The 26,035-nt window shown below is 42.7% G+C and overlaps 1 protein-coding gene across 15 annotated transcripts in view; it reads left to right on the forward strand.

Moving 5' to 3' along the window:
• CUX1 (cut like homeobox 1) overlaps nt 1–26,035 on the forward strand; it is a 374,908-nt gene that overhangs the window by 212,405 nt on the left and 136,468 nt on the right. For all 15 annotated transcript variants that reach the window (XM_081255634.1, XM_081255632.1, XM_081255622.1 and 12 more), the window contains exons 5-6: nt 17,417–17,554; nt 22,031–22,154. In XM_081255634.1, coding sequence (XP_081111760.1) covers nt 17,417–17,554; nt 22,031–22,154 — 262 coding nt within the window. The remainder of the gene's footprint in view (nt 1–17,416; nt 17,555–22,030; nt 22,155–26,035) is intronic.

Genomic DNA, 26,035 nt, shown 5'->3' on the forward strand with positions numbered 1-26,035 from the left:
TCATTGTAGTTTTGACTTGCATTTCTCTAATAATTAGTGATGTTGAGCAGCTTTTCATGTGCTTCTTGGCCATCTGTATGTCTTCTTTGGAGAAATGTCTATTTAGGTCTTCTGCCCATTTTTGGAATGAGTTGTTTGTTTTTTTGATATTGAGCTGCATGAGCTGTTTATATATTTTGGAGATTAATCCTTTGTCAGTTGATTCATTTGCAAATATTTTCTCCCACTCTGAGGGTTGTCTTTTCATCTTGTTTACGGTCTCCTTTGCTGTGCAAAAGCTTTGAAGTTTCATTAGGTCCCATTTGTTTATTTTTGTTTTTATTTCCATTACTCTAGGAGGTGGATCAAAAAAGATCTTGCTGTGATTTATGTCAAAAGAGTGTTCTTCCTATGTTTTCCTCTAAGAGTTTTATAGTGTCTGGTCTTACATTTAGGTCTCTAATCCATTTTGAGTTTATTTTTGTGTATGGTGTTAGGGAGTGTTCTAATTTCATTCTTTTACATGTAGCTGTCCAGTTTTCCCAGCACCACTTATTGAAGAGACTGTCTTTTCTCCATTGTATATCCTTGCCTCCTTTGTCATAAATTAGTTGACCATAGGTGCGTGGGCTTATCTCTGGGCTTTCTATCTTGTTCCCTTAATCTATGTTTCTGTTTTTGTGCCAGTACCATATTGTCTTGATTACTGTAGCTTTGTAGTATAGTCTGAAGCCAGGGAGTCTGATTCCTCCAGCTCCATTTTTTTTCCCTCAAGACTGCTTTGGCTATTTGGGGTCTTTTGTGTCTCCATACAAATTTTAAGATTTTTTGTTCTAGTTCTGTAAAAAATGCCATTGGTAAGTTCATAGGGACTGCATTGAATCTGTAGATTGCTTTGGGTAGTATAGTCATTTTCACAATATTGATTCTTCCAATCCAAGAACATGGTATATCTCTCCATCTGTTGGTATCATCTTTAATTTCTTTCATCAGTGTCTTATAGTTTTCTGCATACAGGTCTTTTGTCTCCCTAGGTAGGTTTATTCCTAGGTATTTTATTCTTTTTATTGCAGTGGTAAATGGGAGTGTTTCCTTAATTTCTCTTTCAGATTTTTCATCATTAGTATATAGGAATGCAAGAGATTTCTGTGCATTAATTTTGTATCCTGCAACTTTACCAAATTCATTGATTAGCTCTAGTAGTTTTCTTGTGGCATCTTTAGAATTCTCTGTGTATTGTATCATGTCACCTGCAAACAGTGACAGTTTTACTTCTTCTTTTCCAATTTGTATTCCTTTTATTTCTTTTTCTTCTCTGATTGCCGTGGCTGGGACTTCCAAAACTATGTTGGATAATAGTGGTGAGAGTGGACATCCTTGTCTCATTCCTGATCTTAGAGGAAATGCTTTCAGTTTTTCACCATTGAGAATGATGTTTGCTGTGGGTTTGTCCTTTATGATCTTTATTATGTTGAGGTAGGTTCCCTCTGTGCCCACTGTCTGGAGAGTTTTTATCATAAATGGGTGTTGAATTTTGTCAAAAGCTTTTTCTGCATCTATTGAGATGATCATATGGTTTTTCTTCTTCCATTTGTTAATATGGTGTATCACATTGATTGATTTGCATATATTGAAGAATCCTTGCATCCCTGGGATAAATCCCACTTGATCATGGTGTGTGATCCTTTTAATGTGTTGTTGGATTCTGTTTGCTAGTATTTTGTTGAGGATTTTTGTATCTATATTCATCAGTGATATTGGTCTGTAATTTTCTTTTTTTGTAGTATCCTTGTCTGGTTTTGGTATCAGGGTGATGATGGCCTCATAGAATGAGTTTGGGAGTGTTCCTTCCTATGCAATTTTTTGGAACAGTTTGAGAAGGATGGGTGTTAGCTCTTCTCTAAATGTTTGATGGAATACACCTGTGAAGCCATCTGGTCCTGGGCTTTTGTTTGTTGGAAGAGTTTTAATCACAGTTTCAATTTCAGTGCTTGTGATTGGTCTCTTCATATTTTCTATTTCTTCCTGGTTCAGTCTTGAAAAGTTATATCTTTCTAAGAATTTGTCTATTTCTTCCAGATTGTCCATTTTATTGGCATAGAGTTGCTTGTAGTAGTCTCTTAGGATGCTTTGTGTTTCTGCAGTGTCTGTTGTAACTTCTCCTTTTTCATTTCTAATTTTATTGATTTGAGTCCTCGCCCTCTTTTTCTTGATGAGTCTGGCTAATGGTTTATCAATTTTGTTTATCTTCTCAAAGAACCAACTTTTAGTTTTATTGATCTTTGCTATTGTTTTCTTTGTTTCTATTTCACTTATTTCTGCTCCGATCTTTATGATTTCTTTCCTTCTGCTAACTTTGGGTTGTGTCTATTCTTCTTTCTCTAGTTCCTTTAGGTGTAAGGTTAGATTGTTTATTTGAGATTTTTCTTGTTTCTTGAGGTAGGCTTGTATAGCTATAAACTTCCCTCTTAGAACTGCTTTTGCTGCATCCCATAGGTCTTGGATCATTGTGTTTTCATTGTCATTTGTCTCTAGGTATTTTTTTATTTCCTCTTTGATTTCTTCTGTGATCTCTTGGTTATTTAGTAACATATTGTTTAGCTTCCATGTGTTTGTGTTTTTTACCTTTTTTTCCCCTAAGTTCATTTCTAATCTCATAACGTTGTGGTAAAAAAAGATGCTTGATATGACTGCAATTTTCTTAAATTTACTGAGGCTTGATGTGTGACCCAAGCTGTGATCTATCCTGGAGAATGTTCCGTGCACACTTGAGAAGAAAGTGTAATCTGCAGTTTTTGGATGGAATGTCCTATAAATGTCAATTAAATCTATCTGGCCTGTTGTGTCATTTAAAGCTTCTGTTTCCTTATTTATTTTCATTTTGGATGATCTGTCCATTGATGTAAGTGAGGTGTTAAAGTCCCCCACTGTTATTGTGTTACTGTCGATTTCCTTTTAGAGCTGTTAGCAGTTGCCTTATGTATTGAGGTGCTCCTGTGTTGGGTGCATGTATATTTATAATTGTTATCTCTTCTTCTTGGATTGATCCCTTGATCATTATGTAGTGTCCTTCCTTGTCTCTTATAACATTCTTTATTTTAAAGTCTGTTTTATCTGATATGAGTATAGCTACTCCAGCTTTCTTTTGTTTTCCATTTGCACAGAATATCTTTTTCCATCCCCTCACTTTCAGTCTGTATGTGTCCCTAGGTCTGAAGTGGGTCTCTTGTAGACAGCATATATGTGGGTCTTGTTTTTGTATCCATTCAGCAAGCCTGTGTCTTTTGGTTGGAGTATTTAATCCATTCACGTTTAAGGTAATTATCGATGTGTATATTCCTATGACCATTTTCTTAATTGTTTTGGGTTTGTTTTTGTAGGTCCTTTTCTTCTCTTGCATTTCCCACTTAGAGAAGTCCCTTTAGCATTTGTTGTAGAGCTGGCTTGGTGGTGCTGAATTCTCTTAGCCCTTGCTTGTCTGTAAAGCTTTTGATTTCTCCATTGAATCTGAATGAGATCCTTGCCGGGTAGAGTAGTCTTGGTTGTAGGTTTTCCCTTTCATCACTTTAAGTATATCATGCCACTCCCTTCTGGCTTGTAGAGTTTCTGCTGAGAAATCAGCTGTTAACCTTATGGGAGTTCCCTTGTATGTTATTTGTTGTTTTTCCCTTGCTGCTTTCAATAATTTTTCTTTGTCTTTAATTTTTGCCAATTTGATTACTATGTGTCTCGGCCTGTTTCTCCTTGGGTTTATCCTGTACGGGACTCTCTGCGCTTCCTGGACTTGAGCGTCTATTTCCTTTCCCTTGTTAGGGAAGTTTTTGACTATAATCTCTTCAGATATTTTCTCGGGTCCTTTCTCTCTCTCTTCTCCTTCTGGCACCCCCTATAATGCGAATGTTGTGTTTAATGTTTTCCCAGAGGTCTCTTAGGCTGTCTTCATTTCTTTTCATTGTTTTTTCTTTAGTCTGTTCCGTAGCAGTGAATTCCACCATTCTGTCTTCCAGGTCACTTATCCGTTCTTCTGCCTCAGCTATTCTGCTATTGATTCCTTCTAGTGTATTTTTCATTCCAGTTATTGTATTGTTCATCTCTGTTTGTTTGTTCGTTAATGCTTCTAGGTCTTTGTTAAACATTTCTTGCATCTTCTTGATCTTTGCCTCCATTGTTTTTCTGAGGTCCTGGATCATCTTCACTATCATTATTCTGAATTCTTTTTTTCTGGAAGGTTGCCTATCTCCACTTCATTTAGTTGTTTTTCTGGGGTTTTATCTTGTTCCTTCATCTGGTACATAGTCCTCTGCCTTTTCATCTTGTCTGTCTTTCTGTGCATGTGGTTTTTGTTCCACAGGCTGCAGGATTGTAGTTCCTCTTGGTTCTCCTGATGTCTGTTAGACTCTCAAACTCCACATGAGCACAAGAGAGCAGCTGATCCCCCCCAGCCTCCCCTCCCCCCGACCCCAGAAAGTAAGTGGCATCACCATTCATGCAGTTGCTTCGGCCACAAAGGCAGGAGTCAGCTTGCTTTCCTTTCCCTCCCTCACACTTTAGAGCTGATCTGTCAGTAAGTCCTGCTGACCTTGCCTCCAGAAGTCACCCTGAATTTGACCACTCACCCCATCAGCCACCCCTAGTGCAAGCCTCCGTTACCTCTCACCACTTGAATCCACTTCCTCCACACAGCCCACGGGTCTGAGTGGTCTTTGAGCTACTTTTGTTCGTGTCCCCCAACTGTAAAAAATTTCGAATTTGTATCCCCCATATATACTACTTATTTATTTAAATGGTGTACATGTGTAACTATAGTAGTGTGTGAAATACATTGCAAATCATATACTAAAAACAGAATTAAAAGTACGTGATGAAGAGTAAAAAGGACTTAAAATTTACATTTTATTAGCAGTGCAGAAAACATTTTGCTCTCACTAGAAAAAATTTTTTAAATCCACCTCATTGAGGTATAATCTATATACAATAAAGCACACCTATTTTGTGTACAATTTGATACAGTGGCCAACCACACAATCAAGATACAGAACATTCATAACCTCTCGAAAGTTCCCTTATGATCCCAAATGCCGGCAACCACTGATCTACTTTCTGTCGATCTAGATTAGGTTCATTGTTTCTGGAGTTTCACATAAATGGGGTCCTTGGGGAGGTTCTCTGATGCATCTGGCATCCTTCACTCAGCGTGGCGTGTTGGGGATTATTCACCCACGTTCATTGGGGTGTGGTATTCCACTGTGTGGATGTATAACAATTTGCCTACCCATCCACCTGTTCATGGACATTTGGATTGTTTCCAGTTTGTGGCTATCGTGAATAAACCTGCTATAAGCATTCATAGACAGTTGTATATGGACATTTGTTTTCATTTCTTTTAGATAAATACTTAGGACTAGAATTCCTGAGGCATGGGGTAGGTGCATGTTTAGCTTGATAAGAAACCGCCAAATGGTTTTTCCAAGCAGTTGTGTCATTTTACCCCCCACCCCCAAATATGTGCGGGAGTTCCAGTTGCTCTGTGTCCTCTCCACCATTTGGTATTGTCAGTGTTTTAGTTATTAGACATTCTAGTGAGTGCAGAACGTGTTTCACTGTGACTTTAATTTGCATTTTTCTTGATGACTAATGATGGTAAATTTTTATTCATGTGCTTTTGGACCTTCATAGATCTTCACTTATAAGGTGTCTGTTGAAATCTTCTGCCCGTTTTTTTTAATGGGTTGTTTGGCTTACTTTTGAATTGTAGCTTTGCTGTAGTCTAGGTACAAGTCCTTTGTGAAATATATGCACTGCCAATATTTTCTCCCATTTTCTTGTCTTTTGAAGAGCAGAAGTTTTTATTTTAATAAAGTCCAGTTTATTAATTTTTTCTTCTATTGGTTCTTGCTTTTTATGTTCTAAGAAATTATTGCCTAGTCCAAAGTCATAAATTCTTTTCTCCTTTGTGTGTGGGTTTTGTGTGTGTGTGTGTGTGTGAGGTTACATAGTTTTATCTTTTAACTTTAGGCCTATGATACATTTGGGGTTAATTTTTATGTATGATATGAGATAAGGGTTGAGTTTCTTAGAAAATTAATGGATGATATATGTTTGAGTCTTTTCTTCTGGACCATCTATTTATTTCACTGATCTGTATGTGTATCCTTATGTTAATATCATACTATCTTCATTCTTGTAGCTTTATAATCAGTCTTGAAATCAGGTAATATAAGTCCTTTTTCTTTGGTCTTCTTTTTCAAAATCGTTTTGGCTAATTGAGTTTCTATGTAAATTTTAGACTCGGCTTGTCAGTTTTTACAAACAAGCCTGCCAGGATTTTGATCTGGATTCTACTTTATCTATAGATCAATTTGAGGAAAATTGACAACACTATTGAGTCTTCCAGTCCAAACATTGGATATTTCTTTATGTCTTTAATTTCCCTCAGCAGTATTTTGTAGTTTTCAATATACAGGCCTGGCCCATAGTGTTCCGTTTATCCCTAAGTAGGTCATGTTTTTGGATGCTGTAGTAAATGGGGGGTTTTTTTGGTAATTTTTTTCCAATTCTTTGATGCTTTTATATAGAAATGTGATGAATTTTATATAGTAATATTATATTTGTGACCTTTTAAAACTTACTTCTTAGTTCTGGAAGTTTTTTTGGAGATTCCCTAGACCTAGACCGTTCTATCTTGAATGTCCCTTGTGCCCTTGAAGAGATTATGCACTTTACAATTGTTGGATGGAATGTTCTGTAAATTTCAGGTCAACTTGGTTGATAGTGTTACTCAAGTTTTTTATGTCCATATTGATTTCCAATCTGTAATATCATGTATTTCTTTTTCCTTTTCTTTTTCTTTTTTTTCCCACACTGGCCAGGACCTCCAGTACAATGTTGAATAGAAGTAGAAAAAGCAAACATCCTTGTGTTGGTCCCAACCTTAGGGAAATCATTCACTCTTTCAACACTGAATATGATGTTAGCTGTAGTGGGTTTTTGTAGACACCCTTAAAAGTTTGAGAAAAGTCCCTTTTAGTCCTAGTTTGCTGAGAGTTTTTGTCGTAAATGGGTATTGAATTTTGTCAGATTTTTTTCTGCCTCAATTGAGCTAATCATATGATTTTTCTCTTTTATGCTCTTAATATGGTGAAATAGTTTAATTTTCTAGTGTTAAACCAACTTTGCCTTCCTAGGATAAGTCTTACTTGGTTATGATGTATTGTGCTTTTTAGAATTTGCTGGATTTAATTTGCTGATATTTTACTAAGGATTTCTGCATTTAAGTTCATTAGGAATATAGCACTGTAGTTTTTTGCCTGTTTTTTTTTTTTTCCTTTTAATGTTTTTATGAGTTTTGGTATCAAGGTAGTAGTGCTGGTCTTATCAAATGAGTTAAGTGCTGAAAGAGTTTATGTAAGATTGCCATTACTTCTTCCTAAAACATCTCTAGCTCACCAGTGAAGCCATCCAGGCCTGGGATTTTCTTTGTTGCAAGGCGTTTGTTTGTTTGTTCTTCCATCGCTTCCACACCCCCTCTCCCCATTGTGAACCACAACTCTGTTCTCTATGTCTATGAGTCTCTTTCTGTTTTGTAATAACTTCATTTGTGTTATATTTTAGATTCCACACATAAGTGATATCGTGGTATTTGTCTCTCTCTTTCTGACTTCATTTAGTGTGATAATCTCTAGGTCCATTCATGTTTCTGCAAATGGCATTATTTCATTCTTTTGTATGGCTAAGTAGTATTCCATTGTATATATGTACCACATCTTCTTTATCTATTCCTCTTTTGATGGACATTTAGGTTGTTACCATGTCTTGGCTATTGTGAATAGTGCTGCTATGAACATAGGGGATTATGTACCTTTTTGACTTATAGCAAGGATTTTAATTATAAATTTTACTTCTTTAACAGATAGAGGTCTATTAAGATTTTTTATTTCTTCTTGAGTCAGTTTTGATAATTTTTCAAGGAATGATCCATTTCATGTAAATTTATTAGCATAGTGTTGTTGATGATATTTCATTACCTTTTAAATATCTGTAAGATGGGTAGTCATGTCCCTTTTTTCATTCCTGATCTTGGAATTTGTGAATTCTTTTTTCTTTCTTTTTTTTCTTTTCTTGATCAGTCTGGCTAGATCTTTCTGGAGTTTCTTAAAGTGGAGGCTTAGGTCACTGATTTATTTCACCAGGGAATGTGCTTGGTATGATTTCTATTCTTTTAAGTTTATTGAGACTTGTTTTATGGTCCAGTATATTTGTATCTTGGTGAGTGTCCCATGTGCACTTGAAGAGAATGTGTGTTCTGTAGTTTGCTGAGTGGAGTGTTCTATAAATGTCAATTAGGTCAAGTTGGTCAACAGTGTTGTTCAAGTGTTTTGTATCCATACTGATTTTATATTTAGTTGTAGTATTAATTAGCAAGCACAGAGCTTTGAAATCTTTATTATTGTGGATTTTTCTTTTTCTTGTTTCACTTATATTAGTTTTTAACTCATGGTTTTGAAGCTTTGTTTTGTAGTACATTTACTTTTAGGATTGTTATATCTTCTCAATGATTTGATGCTTTCAAGTTTATACAGTGATTTTATTTTTGTTAATATTCCTTGTACTAAAGTTTGCTTTGTTTCATTTTGATATAGGCACTCCAGCTTTCTTTTGATTAGTGTTTTCATGTTATATCATTTTCTAACCCTTTACTATTAACTTATTTTTTTGTTTTATTTAAGTTGTATTTCTTGTAAACAGCTCTGTCGTGTTTTTTTTTAATCCAGTCTGACAATCTGCCTTTTAAGTGGAATGTTAGATATTTTATGTTTCATGTAATTATGGATAAAGAGAGGCATAAGTCTACCATCTTACTATTCGCTTTCTACTTGTCTTACCTATTTTTTTGTTGTGTCTTTCTTGCTTTATTTTGATTATTTTTTGTGATCTTATTTTATCTCCTCAATTGTCTTACTAGCTATAGCTCTTTGTTTTATTTTCTTAGTGGTTACTTTAAGGCTTACATTAAGTGTCTTTAATTTATCACACTATACTTTCAAATAATATTATACCAGTTCACATACAATGTAAGAATCTTACAGTACACTTTTCGTTCTTTCCTTCCTGTGCTTTGTGTATTGTTATTTATTTTACTTCTCCATATGTTATAACCCTACAATACATTATACTATTTTTGCTTTTAAATAGTCAATTATCTTTTAAAGAAATTAAAAATGAGAAAAGTAGTACTTTATTTTTACCCATATATTTACCATTTCCAGTGTTGTTTATTCCTTTGTGTAGATGCAGGTTTCTGTCTGGCATCAGTTTCTTTTGGTATGTAGCATTTCCTTTAACATATCTTATAGTGTAGGTTCACTGGCAATGAATTCTGCCAGCTCTTGTTCATTTGAAACACACAAACAAAATGTCTATCTCACCTTCATTTTTTTTTACTAATTTAAAAAAATATATATTTGTTTATTTATTTATTTAATTTTTGGCTGCGTTGGGTCTTCATTGCTGCAAGCAGGCTTTCTCTAGTTGCGGTGAGTGGGGGCTACTCTTCGTTGCGGTGTGTGGGCTTCTCATTGCAGTGGCTTCTCTTATTGCGGAGCACGGGCTCTAGGCACGTGGCCTTCAGTAGTTGTGGCTCATGGGCTCTAGAGCACAGGCTCAGTAGTTGTGACGCACAGGCTTAGTTGCTCCGCAGCATGGGGGATCTTCCCGGACCAGGGCTCAAACCCGTGTCCCTTGCATTGGCAGGCCGATTCTTAACCACTGCACCACCAGGGAAGCCCTCACCCTCATTTTTGAAGGATATTTTTTGTTGGGTATAAAACTATATATTGGCAGTTTTTGTTTCAGTTTTTCTCTCTCTGGACTGACTGACGTCATTTCTGACAGGAGGTCTTCATCAGCCTTATCTTTGTTCCTCTAAGAGTCTTCTTTTCTCTGGCTTTTTTTTTTTTTTTGGCTGCATTGGGTCTTCACTGCCGCGTGCAGTCTTTCTCTAGTTGTGGCGAGCAGGGGCTACTCTTTGTTGCAGTGTGTGGGCTTCTCTTGTTGCGGAGCATGGGCTCTAGGAGTGCAGACTTCAAAAGCTGTAGCATGCGGGCTCAGTAGTTGTGGCACGCAGGCCCTAGAGCACGTGGGCTGAGTAGTTGAGGCGCGTGGGCTCTAGGGCATGCAGGCTTCAGTAGTTGTGGCGCACGGGCTGAGTAGTTGTGGCTCGCAGCCTCTAGAGCACAGGCTCGGTAGTTGTGGTGCACGGTCTTAGTTGCTTCGCGACATGTGGGATCTTCCTGGACCAGGGCTCAAACCTGTGTCCCCTGCATTGGCAGACAGATTCTTAACCATTGCACCACCAGCAAAGTCCCTTTTTTCTGGCTTTTAAGATTTTCTTTTTATTCTTCTTTTCAGCAATTTGATTGTGTTTACTGGTGTTCTTTGCATTTATTCTGCTTGGATTTTGTTGAGTTTCTTGGATTTGGGGGTTTATAGCTTTCACCAAATTTGGAAATTTTGCTACTTCTTTCAAATACATCCCTTGCCCCTTTCTGGGACATGTATTTTAGATTGCTTGATATTGTTTTACAGGCTGCTGAGGTTTTAGTAACTTTTTTTTTTTCAGTCTCTTCTCTGTGCTTCTATTTAGACAGTTTCTGTGACTATGTCTTTGAGTTAGTTCTCTGATCTTCTTGATTTTGCAGTGTCTAATGTGCTTTTAAGCCAATCTAGGAAATTTTTTTCATTTCAGATACTGTATTTTAAGCTCTAGAATTCCATCTGGGTCTTTATAGCTTCTGTTTCTCTCCTTATTGTGTTCATGTTTTTCTTTAAATCCTTGAGCATGCTTATAATTGTTTTAGTCTTTGTCAGCTACTCCCATTATCTCTTGTAATTTCTGGTTCTGTGTTTATTAACTGATGTTTTTTTCCCTTATTCTCCTGATTCTTTGCATGTTTAGTAATTTTTGATTGGATGTTGGACATTGTAGTTAACTGGATTTTGTTGTCTTTCTTAAGAGCATTGAAGTATTTGGGGCAGGCAGTTAAATTACTTGCAGATCAACTCAATTATTCTGACACATGTTTTTAAGCTTTTGGGGACAGGTCCAGACTAGCCTCCACTCTGGTATGGCCCTCTGATGTCTTCTACTGAATGTCCTGGCTGTTCAACAAGCCTCTCTTCTCTGGCTGGTTGCAACTTGAAAGCCTCCCAACACTGCGAACTCTAGGAGTTGTTTACTTAGACCTTCCTTGTAGTTCTTTGTGCAGCCTTGTGGAGTTTCACCCTGTGTGTATGTATGTACCTTATCTTTGAGCAACAGATTTTATATGACTCCTCTGCAGATTTCTCTAGCTCTTTCTCTGCATATCTCCCTCCTTTCCAGGGCTCTGCTCTATAAATTCCAGGTACCTAAATCTCCTGATCTTTTGATCTCTATCTTCTCAATCCAAGAAGACCATCATGCTCTGCTTGGGTTCCCCCTTCCCTATGCTACAGTCCAAAAAGTGTTTCCTGGCAGAAAGTCAGGGTGATCATAGGGCTCACCTTACTTGTTTCCCTCTTTCGGGGATCACCATTCCTGCTCTGCTCGTTGTACAACATCTGTAAATGGTTCTTTGTTTCGTTTAGATTGCCTAGTATTCTAGTTGTTTATGGCCAGAGGGCAGGTCCAGTGCCAGTTAATCTGTCATGGCCAGGAGTAGAAATCTCCAAGTTTTGTTAATGTTGTTCTTGATTTTAATGGCTGTCATAAATGGCTGGAAAAGATAACTCACAAAGATACATAGATCCAAACCAAAGCAGTGCATTATTAGCTAACTTTACAAAAATATGATTCACATTTTTGAAACCTGTATACCAGTTATAAGAAAGTATTAGTTGAAATTCAGCTAGTAAATTTTTATTTATCATGGTATATCAATTTTTCTTGCTAACTAGTTAGAAGATACGGTATTTTTTATATATTAACAAATGGGTTTGAAACTCCTTTTGGCAAATATTTCATCAGGTTTGAGTCAGTTGATAACAGGTAACATCTACTGAGTATTAACTCTGTGCCTGGTGGTATATCACATATTATCGTAGTTAATCCTTACAACAACCTAATGATATTGGCACAATTATTATGCCCAATTTATAGATGAAGAAAGTAAGACACAGAGATATTAAGTCGCTTGTCACAGGTTGCACAACCAGTAAGTGGCAGAGCTTGGATTCAGTCGCATATAGTCTGGCCCACACTCTAAACAGTTACCCTCTACTCCCTCTTGTCTGATGTGAGGCATTGAGACATGTTTGTAGACGATGTTATCTTTGCCCATAAGTTTATATGATGATGGGAACATTTCCAAATATCCACTTTTAGAGTGCTGTCACTGTAGATGAGTTTCATTCAAGTAGTTTTTTTTTCCCACTAAGTATTAAAACATCACATTTACTTCAAAGACATAGATTATGTGTTTATATTTTTTAAATGTCTGCCAAGCAGCATATTACTGATAGCCATCTGTCATCACAGAACAGGGCAGCTAATTTAGAACACTTAGCTTTTTAAAAGAAAAATTGTATAACTCATTTTTAAGCTTAAAACTCTTAAATACTTTGCAACTAGAAAACCAACAAACATTTTCGTGGTTCAGAGTACTGCATTTTTCTCCTTATGCCACAGTGGCTCATTTTGCAAGAGTCCTATTCTCTGGTGGCTTTTTCCATCAGGAGTAGAACTGAATCCAAACTCGATCCCTTAGCTAACTGTAGACACTGTATTTTCATGAGAATGACCCACTACCTACTGTGCAACAGGGCACCTCCGACATTGTATTTTCAGCTCTAGAATTCAGTTCGATTCTTCTTTATATCATCTCTTTCCCTCCTTAGTTGTGTTCATATTTTTCTTTAAATCCTTGAGCACAGGCCTCCCACTCTGACCACTTGTCCTTGGCCGCTTTCCCTTCCCTTCATCATACCTCACTGGCTTCTCTCTATGCCTTGTATATGCTCATCCTTGTACCCAGCTCTGAACCTTTGCACTGCCATTCCCTCTGCCAAGAGTCTTCATGTTCTCTCCTCTTCGACATCCAGATCTCAATCCCAGGGTCACCTCCTCAGAGGCCCTCCCTGTCCTTCTGTCTCCAGGACCCATTCCCCATTCTCCACACCCTGTCTCCTCTCTTCTTCATGCTTGGCAGTACTGAGAGCATTCTGATTTGTTTGGTTTTACTGTTTGTCTGTCTCCCTCACTTCAGTGGAATGTCAAGTCTTTGAGAACAAGGATTTTCTCTTGTTCGCCACCGTGTCCCCCCAGCACCTAGAACGGTCCTGACATCATAGAATGTGTACGTGGGCACCGGCAGTTGAACTGAAGAAGTATTTTTGTGGCTGTGCCTGACCCTTCCCTGCTTCTTGCTCCCCTGCCTGCTGTTTCTTCTACAGGGATTGACTGCCCCACAGTCTCCACGGGTCTAAACTCTGACTCTTCTTTTTAGAAAAAAAAAAAAAATCTCCTTTTCCCAGTTTCTCTATCTGGGAATGGTCTTCCATGTGGCCCTTCTTGCTTTATCTTAGTTATTTGTGAACATAGTTTATCTCTGTGAGGTTGGGCCCAGCTGACTCTGCTGAATGTCCATCCCGGTGAATCAATGCCTTACCCAGAGCAGACAGATGCTTAGGACCTACTTGTTACATTAGCACTTGAAGAGACAGTATAATTTAGTCGGCTGCTGGTTCAGAAGGCAGAAATCTTAATTAGACTTTTGCATACCTGTTTGCCTGGCCGACTTCTCTCCTCCCCCGTCCCTGAGTGAGATGCCAGTGCCTGACTCGCTGCAGAGCCCCCTCCTCCCCCGCCGACCTCTGGCTGTGATGGCTGGAATCAATGAGATAATGTTCCATGTACTTAGGGGAAAGTGCTGAATAAATACAGGTGACTTGTTTGTTATAATTATGTTCTTTGAGTCCTGTGTTGCATAATGAGCTGTAGAATGCCTCAGAGAGTGTTTTAGGAATGAACTATGAAATGATTGTGGAACACTTTGCAAGTTTGTCACATCGGGTGCATGGCACTGGCAGTAAGGCGTGTTGAATTGGAGGCGGCAGGGAAGATGAGCTGCAGGTTTCCGTGTGATGCTGTTCCACATATGGGTGTGTGCTCTTGGCCTCCCCTAGACAATTCCCTAATTGAGCTGCTGAGATCAGAGGCTTGTGACGTTCAGAATAAGACCTAACAATACTTGTGTGGGGTTTAAATGGCGTTGGAAATCATTAATGAGACAAAAAGCTATGATTTCCCCTAGATTAACATGCAGGCTGGGGTTTGGCATGCCGAAATTCACTGTTTTGGTCTCTAGCCCAAACATGCTAGAGTCATTATATTGTCATGTGGTAATTAACTGTTCCTTTAATACAAGTAATAAATATTAAGCCTGAGAGGTACTTTAGCAATGCCTTTTACATAATCCAAAATGATATTCAAATGCTGTAGGCGTTGAGTCATTCAACTGTACTGTAGTAAAGTTTGAAGTTCAGTACATAGAGATTTTTGAATATTCAGTTCATTCTTTATTCTATGACCAGTTCTGCTACTTAGGCATTAACCTTTAATCATGTTCAATTAAATATATATGCCATAATGAATAATTATAAGATTGCCAGAATTTTCATTTACAATATAATGCTTTGAAAATTTATCTGAAGGTCCTAGTTACCATTCACTTGATAATGTGTGTATTATTTTTATATGTTAGTGAATTCCTTGCTGAATCTAACGAGGGAAACTATTTTTTATTCGAAGCAGACACAGTGGGTCCTGGCCTCTTAAAAGGAGTGGACTGGAAAAGTTGTCAAGAGAAATTTGGGGGATGGAGGGCAGCATACTAGCTTAGCTCTTTAAAATATAATTTGTACTGGCAGCTGTGCCGGGAAACCTACAGCAATGAACATTCATAGAATTTTATAGAAGCACAGTGGTTCTCCTTCTCCTCAAATCTTCCCTGACCCCTGTTTCAAGTTAAAGCTGTCGTTTTACACGGACGGGGCCACGGGCAATACTCTCTTTTATCTCCTTCAGGTCATTTGCCCAGCATAAGGCCATGTGGGGAGTGGGAAGAGGAGTGGGGGTGGGAAGGTGTCCAGGGAAGGTACTGAAATTAAAAAAAAAAAAAAAAAAGCTGCACCTGGAATGTTCTGAGGCTGTTCATTCTGTAACGCTATTACTGCTCCAACTTACAGGGAACCATCTCCCCGAAATAGCTTTGAAATCTAATTTAATATAAATATTTTAATGCTGATACAAATAATGAGGGGCCACAAATGAGAAGGCGATGAGGTAGTCATAAACTGTATGTACGCACAGAATCAGTGCCCGGCTGCCGGGGTTTTGCATGATGGGTGGTGTTAAACGCTGTGCTGGACGTGCCGCGGGGCCTGCCTTTTGTAAACCCCACCAAGACGCTGGCTCCTCAAAGCGCTCCTGGCTCCTGGCTCCTGGTGGCCCCACCGACTGACGTGGTAGACGGAGCCCTCGTTTCCAGGAACAAGGGTGGTCTGAAAAATTAACTGCTCTGGTATTTGAAAATTCAGTGAGCGCTTGGATATATACCCCTGTTGATCCACTGGGCTCTGTGTTTAGCATTCCTCAACCGGAGACTAAATCTTTGCAGCCGTCTCACAAGTGATGCTGGCGTCCATACCAGAAATATCTTCCATAATCTTTTCTAAGCCCAGCAGACTCGGGTATGCTTCTACTCTGACGGGGCCCCAGAGGCCCAGCGGAAGTGCCCCACTGGGGCCCGGCAGGTGGATTATAAGTGCAGCAGAAATAAAAATAAAGACCCAACTAACGCCAGAAGAACATTTAATGTCTCTCCATTTTCTGCTGAATGAATGGTAAAGGCAAAGTCCGCGCCTATACCCCAAATTCCACATCTGCAGTGTCCGATTTTAGGTCCAAATCTGTTGCAGGAAAGGGGACCCCTTCCATGGCCCGAGAGCGGGCTCTTGTCTAACCCTCGGAAATGAATTGTCCGAGGAGACACAGGTGCTGACAAAGCAAGAGGCTTTATTGGGAAGGGGCACCCGGGCAGAGAGCAGCAGGGTCAGGGAACCCGGGAGAACCGCTCTGCCACATGGCTCCCAGTCTCGGGTTTTATGGTGATGGGGTGAGTTTCCGGCTTGTCTCTGGCCAATCACTCTGACTCAGGGTCCTTCCTGGTGGCACATCCGTCGCTCAGCCAAGATGGACTCCAGCAAGGATTCTCGGAGGCTGGTAGGACTTAAGGACTGGCGTCTCCTCTCTCCTTTGGACCTTGCCCGAATTCTTCCGGTTGGTGGTAGCTTGTTAGTTCCGCATTCCTTACCAGGACCTCCCGTTGTAAGAGAACTCATGTGAGTGGGTGGCTACTGTTGTGCCTGGCCAGGGTGGGCGGTTTCGGTCAGTGGTTCCCCTCACAAATCCAGCTTTCTTGTAAGTGAATCTGATGGTGGAGAGCACATTGCATTGGCTGCAGGACCTCTCATAACTGGCCCAGATGCCCTTCTCCTGCTGTTTGTACTATAACCAGGAGTGTGTGGTGGCCTCCTGGCTGGCTGGCCCACTGGCGCAGGACGGGTCACAGCAGCTGGGTCACCAGCTGTGCCTCTGAGGAAAGACAGAACCGCCGAGAGCAGAAACCCGGGGTTCTCCCATCTTTAGATCACTAGCTGGTAAGCCCTGACTCTTTCCTGAGCATCCTTCATCAGTAAAGGAGGACCGTGACAGAAAGGGGAGCCCGCCCCCTCAGGGGACCTTCCTCTTTGGAAGGACAGTCACTGGATCTCACAGACTTGGGTTTGAGATCTCTCTGCCCAACTAACCAGCCGGAAACCTGGGCCCATCACCCTGCCTCAATGAGCTTTAGTTCCCTCTTCTGTGAAAGGAACGTGATCTGTGTGTCACATCTCTCTCCCAGGAGTGTCCTGGGGCTCAAATGAGCAAATGTCCGTAAAAGTGTTCTGTGATGGCCAGACGCTCTCCGGGTATCAGGTGTTATTTCCAACTTCATAAGAATTATTGGAAACTTGAGGCCTTCGGCACCTTCCCACTGGCTGCTTCCTCCGCCTGGGCGCTAGGTGATAGGGGATTTTCCCGGGCTCCTCCCCTTGCCACCGCGTGTATCTTTCTTCCTATCATATCAGGGAATGGAAAACCCTTTAAGTGTCACACCAGGCCAGGGAAGTGGGCAAATCCCAGGGAGCCCGTGGCCATTCCCACCCCGTTTTCATGTACTGGGTCGGTCTGCGGGCACATCCCTTAGCAGCTGCAGAGAAGCACCCAGTCCATCCAGCCGCGGGGCCTTGGGGAGCTGACTCCCTGGGAGCTGGGCGACCTGCTCCGAGCCTCCTCGAGGCCAGGAAGGTGGCTCGAATGTGTCCAGAGGGGGGTGACGTGTGTTTCCCTCTCTTGCAGATCCCGTGCCAGCTCTGGACCTCGGGCAGCAGCTCCAGCTCAAAGTGCAGCGCCTTCATGACATTGAAACAGAGAACCAGAAACTTAGGGAAACTCTCGAAGAATACAACAAGGAATTTGCTGAAGTGAAAAATCAAGGTTGGTGGAAAATGTATTCATTCCTTCCTTTTTCTTTCTTTTTCTTTTCTTCTCTTTCTTTCTTTTTTAATTGCCTTCCCCATACTGTTGGAACTAGCTCTGATTGTCACCTTCATCATAAACTCCGGGTGGGGCAAGAATCAGAGTCATTAAAGAGAGATAATAATAATGCTTAGCAATTGAGAAGGAAAACTTTACCTCTGCACAAGGACTGCATAGGATTTTATTGCCCTCCCGCCGGACCGATCAGGATTCTTTTAAAGTTCTTCCTGAAACATCATGTGATAGGATCTGCCTTTTCAAAGACGGATGCGTTGCCTGCGGGTGACACCTGTCAGAGAGCCAGCTCATGATCAAAGGGTCACATCCAGTAAGTCATTTAATAATTGAGGCCGATACATTAAGGCTTTAGACGCAGCCTCCACGTCCCCACGCGTAAGCCCCGTGGTGTCCTGGTCACTGTCACCTATTCATGACGAAGTTAACGAAGGAAAACAAAACAGCTTTTTGGCAACAAGGAGAGAGGGCAAAGGTTGCCTGGCTTTCCTGTCAGGGAAGAACAAAGAAATCTCTCCCACACCTAAAATCCAGACGTGTCCCAATCGGGAGCCTTGTGGCTTCCTCGTCTTGAGGAAAATCTCTGCCCCATCTGACAGCTGCTGTAGGTTTCTCAGCCAAGTCCAAGTAGAAGTGGGCCTGTTTGGTTTTGTTTGGGGGTGTGGGTGAGGAAGGTGACAGAAAAGAGAACAAATGGCTTGGGGGACTTCTGCGGGCTGGAGAAAGAATTACCTGATGATGATTTTTTTTTTTTTTTTTTTTTTCTGTGCTGGGTCTTCGTTGTTGTGCACGGGCTCTATGGCACGTGGGCTTCAGTAGTTGTGGTGCCCAAGCTTAGTTGCCCCGAGGTATGTGGGATCTTCCAAGACCAGGGATCGAACCCTCGTCGCCTGCGTTGGCAGGTGGATTCTTAACTACTGTGCCACCAGGGAAGTCCCTGCGCTTCCCTGGTGGCGCAGTGGTTGAGAGTCTGCCTGCCGATGCAGGGGACATCGGTTCGTGCCCCGGTCCGGGAAGATCCCACATGCCGCGGAGCGGCTAGGCCCGTGAACCATGGCCGCTGAGCCTGCGCGTCCGGAGCCTGTGCTCCGCAACGGGAGAGGCCACAGCAGTGAGAGGCCCACGTACCGCAAAAAAAAAAAAAAGCATCCTTGGGTTTTGAGACCTTTGGACACCGGCTGGCAAGGAGGGGTCGTGCGCAGAAAGGACCCGAGAAGAGGCAGGAAGGTCCAGGCCTGGGCAGTGAGGACAGCAGGCCCGAGGGCCCCTTCCTCAGGGACGCCACCTCGTTCTGGCCCACAGGGAGCTGTGAGCCTGTGGGACTCAAGGGACAGTTTGGTCCCACTGGGGAGTGAGGTGAGGACTTAGGAGCTTGGGGTCCAGTGAGAGAAATGCTCCCTTCCCCCCGCAGGTGGCTCTGGTCAGAATCACCCAGCGCCCAGGGGAAAGAGAACCTGTGAATTCTGGTTCTGCACATTTCCTTCCAGTGACCTCTGGCATCTTATTTTGACAGATCCACCATTTGGGTCTCCTTCAGTTTGATTTGGTTTTGTTGTAGGGCGTGGTCGCCCTCCCCCCTCTGTTTTGTCAGCGCTCCAGGACCAGTTGCCCAGTGCAGGGTCATTGCCTCCCCAAAGGCCTCACCTGATGGACATTTATAAATGAAATGCAGAGCCTAAGGGACTTCCCTGGCGGTCCAGTGGTTAGGACTGGACTTGGCGCTTTCACTGTAGGGGGCATGGGTTCGATCCCTAGTTGGGGAACTAAGATCCCACAAGCCACGTGGTGTGGCAAAAAAAAAAAAAAAAAAAATGGAGAGAGAGAGAGAGAAAGAAATTCAGAGTCCAAGACTCAAGAACAAAGGCTCCAAAGGCCAGCAGACCGGGCCGGAGTCCCTTGGTTGCCACCACTTCACTGTGCAACCTGGAGCAAGTGGTCTCATATTGTCGAAGCCTCGTTTTCTTGGGTGGAGGCAGAATTCTCATACTAACCCTGAAGGGCTGTTGTAGGATTAAATGAGATGCAGCCGAGGCGTTAAGCGCTGTTCCCGACACTCAGTAAATATCAGCTGCTCTTAACTCAGCGCTGTGGCTTTTTCCAGAAATCGCCCCCCCTCCTTCTCTTTGTTTATTGGTATCTTCACAGATTTTCCCCACTGCCAGGAAAATGCTGCTTTCCTCTCTTTTCTCCCCAGTATAAAAATGATTTGAATTTGCAAGGGGTTGAGGTGCACATCACTTGTTTTAATCATCACAGCTGTAGTGTGGATGGATCAAATGTTAGAGCAGGACAGGAGTTTCTTGATCACGTGCTGTAATTCTCCCCCACTCCATGTAAAGGTGAGTGAACGGGGCCCAGGCACAGCCCGTGGGAGCAGAGCTCTTCGGTGTCCTCTCCTCCACACCGCTCTCCCTCCTCCCCTGCTCACACGGAGGGGACCCAGCTGGGACACGCCCAGGGCAATGTCCTGGACCTGAGCCCAGGTGCCAGAGGAGGGACCGAGGCTCCAGGACAAATCCGCCCCTGGCTCACTGAGCAACCCACCTGGGCTGGATGTGACCCTCCTTTGATCATGAGCTGGCTCTCTGACAGGTGTCACCCGCAGGCAAAGCATCCATCGTTGAAAAGGCAGATCCCCATCAGACAGAGTGAGAGCCCCGAGCTAGTGCCCCAAACTCCCCTGGAAGGAGCATAGATGGGTCACACTGAGAAACCCATTGAGTTGAGCACCAGGGCCCAGGGGCTGCCCAGATGCTTCCAACCCATTGCTCAAGGCAGAAATGCTGCGTGTTTACAGCCTCATTGACCATCGACTAAAAAGAATGTGCAGATGTTTCCAGAGGTGACCTGTCGTGTCCGCTTTGGACGTGTTCCGCTCCCTCCCAGCCTGGGCCCCATCACTCCATGTTATCCATTGTGCTCACAGAGCGTTTCTTCCAGGCCCCAAACACCCAGCCCGAGAGGCAGGAAGCCCCCTGTTCGTCTCTCAAATGCCCTGCCAAGGTCATTGGTCTTAATTCCCTCTCTCCTCCTCTGAGGAGAACCCTCTGGTTCCACTGGATGAAAAAGGCCAATTTCTTATCTTAACGAAAGAGCCTCTAGCTTTTATGCACCAAGCCACGTGGGTACAAATGCCCGGCTGCCTGGCTCCCGCTTGGCCCTGCATGTCTGTGCAGCTCAGGGAGCAGAAACTGACGTGAATTACAGCCCGAAGGAACAAGGGCCACCAGTCCAAGCGCTTACATGGGCAGAGACCTGGCAGGCGACATTGTCGCGTGGGCCTGGAGCCCCGTTGTCACAGCCCCGTCGAGGCCTCACCCTGCTCAGCCCAGCCTCATGCCTCAGCCACTTTCCGAGCACCCACTGTGTCGGGTGCTGGGACGACCAAGAAACTCAGCCTTGCCTCCCACGAGATGGACCCACGCCCAGGCAGGTGTGGTCCCCCAAGAGCTCCACCAGCCTTGGAGCCAGGGCCTCGGTACTCTGCCTGGGGCTGGCTGGCCCGCCCAGGGGAGTGGGGGTGAATGGGGCAGGAGCAGGTGGAGTGGTCCCACCCTAGAGCCACTTACAAGTCTGAGTTAGGACCCTGCCCTGTTCGTTGCATCTGCTCTTGTGTTCCTATTTTGGGTCATTGAAGCAACTGCTGTAAACACGCACTTGGTGGTGGGGGAACCTGGGCTTTCCAGGGGCGGCCCTGACCCCCAAGGGACCCTGCGTCCTGAGCACCGGGCACTGCAGGGCGTCATCACACAGCACTGCTTCCCATGCCTCTGGCACTCACCCTCCCTCAGCTGCAGCTCCCCTGGGCCCCGTCATCGGTTCTGCACACACAGCCTGGGTCTGCCAGACTCTGGCCCTGGTGGAGGGTGCTCTCAGCACCCAAGCTCCGGGGCTGGTCCCTTCCAGCCGAGGAGGCAGGCGCCTCATCCACTTAGCGCACCGTGTGTCTCATCACTTGTGAAACAGCAAAGCTGCAGCCCATGGCCGGGGAGGTCAGTAGGCTTCTTCCAAAATGTGCGCACAATTATGAACTGTTTTCTTTGTAAGAAAGTACTTAAACCCACACTAAAACGTTATTAATCTTCCCTCAGTAGAGGACTAATTTAAGGCTCATCAATAAGATGATACTATATTTTACCATTGATTTCCCCCCTCTTTTTCTTAAGTTGTATTAGAGAGACATAGTTCTTCTTCCCAGCAAAATCCATTGATCCTCCTCAACCTAAATGTTTAAAGTTCAATTTAACATTTAGGGAGTAAAAGGTCTCCGAAGGGACTTGTAACCATTGATTTTGTGTCAGAGTTGAAGAGCTAAAGTTTAAAACACACCGATCCTCCTAGGTTACGAAAGCCTAGTATAAATAGCCACATGGAACCATGCTTCTCTTACTGGAGTTTTTTTTTTTCCCCCTTCTGCAGAGGTAACGATAAAAGCACTTAAAGAGAAAATCCGAGAATATGAACAGACTCTGAAGAACCAAGCCGAGACCATAGCTCTCGAAAAGGAACAAAAGTTACAAAATGACTTTGCAGAAAAGGAGAGGTGAGCACGTGTTGAGGTCTGCACGCACTGACGTGCTGATGTAATGTTTTACTTGTACACTTCACATCACAAGACAGTTTTTTTAAATGGACCTGTGAAATAAGCCCAGGTTGGAAACCAAGATCCTAGGGGCTCTAAGGCACAATTTTTGTTTGAAAAACAACGGCGTCCCTTGTTCTGTAATTTGTGAGATTGTGAGATGACCTTGAGTGAAATGTACCAGTCTTTCCCGTTGGTGGGTGGTGTCAGGTATGTCAAAGGGCGTGTCTGTCGGGGCCACATGGTGCTGGGGCTTGAGCACAAAACGTGTGTGGTTGGCACGTGGGGGTGGTACCCGAGGTAAGATGAGAGGGGTGGGACCGTCCCCTGCTGTGTGTCTTCTCTGGGAAGCCCAGGGCGATGCTGAGCTCCTGCTACCTTCTTAAGTGAGTTTTGATATTTAACATCTCTCTCTCTCTCTCTCTCTCTCTCTCTCTCTCTCTCTCTCTCTCTCTCTCTCTCTCACACACACACACACACACACACACACACACACACAATATCTTTTTTATCTTTTTTAAATTTTTTTGTCTCTTGCCTCGTTTCATTACCTCACAGTGCTCATACATCAAGGAGTTAGTATCAGTAAAATATATTAATGCACCATCCAAGGGCTGTGAGTGTTAGGTTTCCACTGGCCTGCTTCACCCAAAACTTTGCCACAAATAATGAGTTGCTTTTTCAAGTTGTGATGACTTAATGAAAGTTAGATTTCTTATAAAAACCATAGGAGTGTCGAACTTACCAATTCAAACTGCGTAAGTCAGGTCTCTCAGAACTCTGGTGAAGCTAAGGTTTAAAAATCTAAGCCTGTCATGAAGAAACGTGAGTCCATTAATGAGAGGCACTAAATGTCTGGTTACAAGTTAAGAGGCAGGCCCCGTGGTGGGGTTTTGTGGGTGTTTCCCGTGGACTTGGAATGCAGCTGCTCGGACTTCTATGAGGCAGGCTCCGTGGAGATCTCGGGCATCACCAAGGCCTCTCTGGGGCACCGTTAAACTGGCTTCATTTAGAAAAGAAAAAGAAGGCCCACTACACTCATTGCCAGGCCCTCTCGAGATGTTGTCTCACCAAGTGCCCGGGATAGACCTGCGGAGCAGACCATCTCATTTTACAGATTAGGCACCTGCCCACACTCTCCCAGCGAGGCACCCAGAGGTGGGGGCAGAGCCCGACCCACTGCTATGGCCCTGGCCTCCCTTTGTGCTCAGACTTGGCCTCCCAAAGCCCTCACTGCAGGACCAAAGCCAGTCCCTCGGGACCAAGCCCAGATCTGCCGGGGATGCTGCATCTACGCTGCTGGGAGAGCGGGGCTGGGTACAGCCCCTGGGAAGGAAGTGAGCCCCACAGAGTCGGGGCTCAGAAGGATGAGCGGGTTCTTGACCCAGCAGATGTGGAACTGGCACTAAATATGTCTCCTAGGAAAGCACTCTGTGCCCAAAGAGATTTCTCACCATTTTACTGATAATGGAGGGGAGGGGGGAATGCAAGCCATTGAAATGCCTTGCCAACAAGAAATGGGTGCGTAAAAGTGGCCACCCCTAACGGGAACGTTATACAGCCGTTATAAATAATCGTTTTGTTGAACTTGCAATTACACCAGAAATGTATCCGGCATAATGTGAAGTGAAAAATGCATGATATTGAATTTATAGACAGCGTGATTACATCTGCAGAGAGTAAACTTATGCATTACAAAAGTAGGGAAATAAATTTCTATAGGAATTTAATATTATTAAGTTGACTTTTCAAACTAGGTAAAAGGATTGATTATATTAAAAGATGCAAATAATTGACCACTGGGGGTGGGGGATGAAGCTAGATCTTTATCTCATTCTTTACATCAAAAAATTGAAACGGATTAGGATTTACGTATTAATCATTAAATCATGTACATACTGGAAGAAAACGTGGGCATTTACTTTGTTTTTAATAATTTTGGAGTGGAGAGATCTTTCTAAACATAAAAGAAAAGTTATAAAAATACAGCTGCCTAAAATTTCACACAGACTTTTGAAAACAAGTAACAGTGGACATTTTTTTTTTTTTTTTTTTTTTTTATAAATTTGTTTATTTATTTTTGGCTGTGTTGGGTCTTCGTTTCTGTGTGAGGGCTTTCTCTAGTTATGGCGAGCAGGGGCCACTCTTCATCGCAGTGCGCGGGCCTCTCACTGTCGCGGCCTCTCTTGTTGCAGAGCACAGGCTCCAGACGCGCAGGCTCAGTAGCTGTGGCGCACGGGCTTAGTTGCTCCGTGGCATGTGGGATCTTCCCAGACCAGGGCTCGAACCCATGTCCCCTGCATTGGCAGGCAGATTCTCAACCACTGCACCACCAGGGAAGCCCAACAGTGGACATTTTTAAACCATCAAAAAACTGGGAAGAAATATTTGCACCACATAAGAAAAAGGGCTAATTTTCTTTATAAACAAAGAACTCTTACAAATTAATAAGAAAAAAACCCAGCACTACAAAAAATGGGTAAAAGAGTTGAGCAGACAGTTCATACAAAGAGAAATTCTCAGCTTTACTCCAGAGTAAAACTAAGTTTAATTTTATCCAGTGTTGGCACAGCAGAACACTCTCGAATGCTGTTGGCAAGAGTTTAAACTGGTGAGGCTTTTTGTTGGAAAGTTTCTCAATAGCTATCAAAGCAACAAAAACAGTTGCACATACCCTTTCACCACTGTAGTTCCTCTGTTAGAATTTTATCCAACAGATTCATTGTCAGAATTATGCACCAATACCTATGATGATCATTGTGGAATTGTTTAGTAGAAAGGGGTAATAAACTGTCTAAATGTCCATAGAGGCTTGGTTAAGTCAATTGTTTAATGAGAATGAGGACGAACTATATATGCTGGGGTAGAACATTTCCACAGTACGGAGATAAGTGAAAAAGCTAGCTGCAGGATACCACGTGTGCTCTGATCCCTTTAGTATTAAAAGAAAGGGGCGCAAAGTGTTTATTACACTATAATATATCACACCTGAGTTTATATTATGCTACAGTATATTACATATTACATTGTATTTCTATACGTATAGAAAAATTCTAGGACTTCCCTGGTGGCGCAGTGGTTAAGAATCCGCCCGCCAATGCAGGGGACACGGGTTCGAGCCCTGATCCAGGAAGGTCCCACATGCCACGGACCAACTAAGCCCGTGCGCCACAACTACTGAGCCTGCGCTCTAGAGCCCACGAGCCACAGCTACTGAGCCCACGAGCCACAGCTACTGAAGCCCACGCGCCTAGAGCCCGTGCTCCACAACAAAAGAAGCCACTGCAGTGAGAAGCCCGCACACCACAACAAAGAGCTCGCCACAACTAGAGAAAGCCCGCACGCCCCAACAAAGACCCAACGCAGTCAAAAATAAAATAAATAAATTTATTTTTTAAAAAAAGAATGAGGAAGCCCTTTATTGTTTAAAAAAAAAAGTAAAGAAAAATTCTAGAGAGCTACAAAAGAACTTTGAGGAATGCTGGTGGAGCCAAGGGAAAGGACATTTTACCTTCCATGCTCTTATAGTATTTGTGGTGGTGTTTTTTTGTGTTTTTTTTTAACACAGAGCATTTATTAGTTTTATAATTGAAATATGTGCAAACGCAAGCAGTGCTTTTCCATAGATTTCCATAAATTTGGGTGCCTTTTTTAACTGTGCCATTTCTACTTTTCTGTATCCCCAGGTTTCTTCTTTTTGAGAGCATGTGTTATATTCATATGATGTAAAAATAATAAACTTATTTTTAGAGATTTTTCTGCCGATGAGGAGGAAGGAATGCTATTTATTGACCAGGGAATTCATTTGGAGATCATGGGAAATATAAATACATGGAATGTGG

Source organism: Mesoplodon bidens, assembly GCF_964165515.1.
Source record: "Mesoplodon bidens genome assembly, chromosome: 15".
NCBI lineage: Eukaryota > Metazoa > Chordata > Mammalia > Artiodactyla > Ziphiidae > Mesoplodon > Mesoplodon bidens.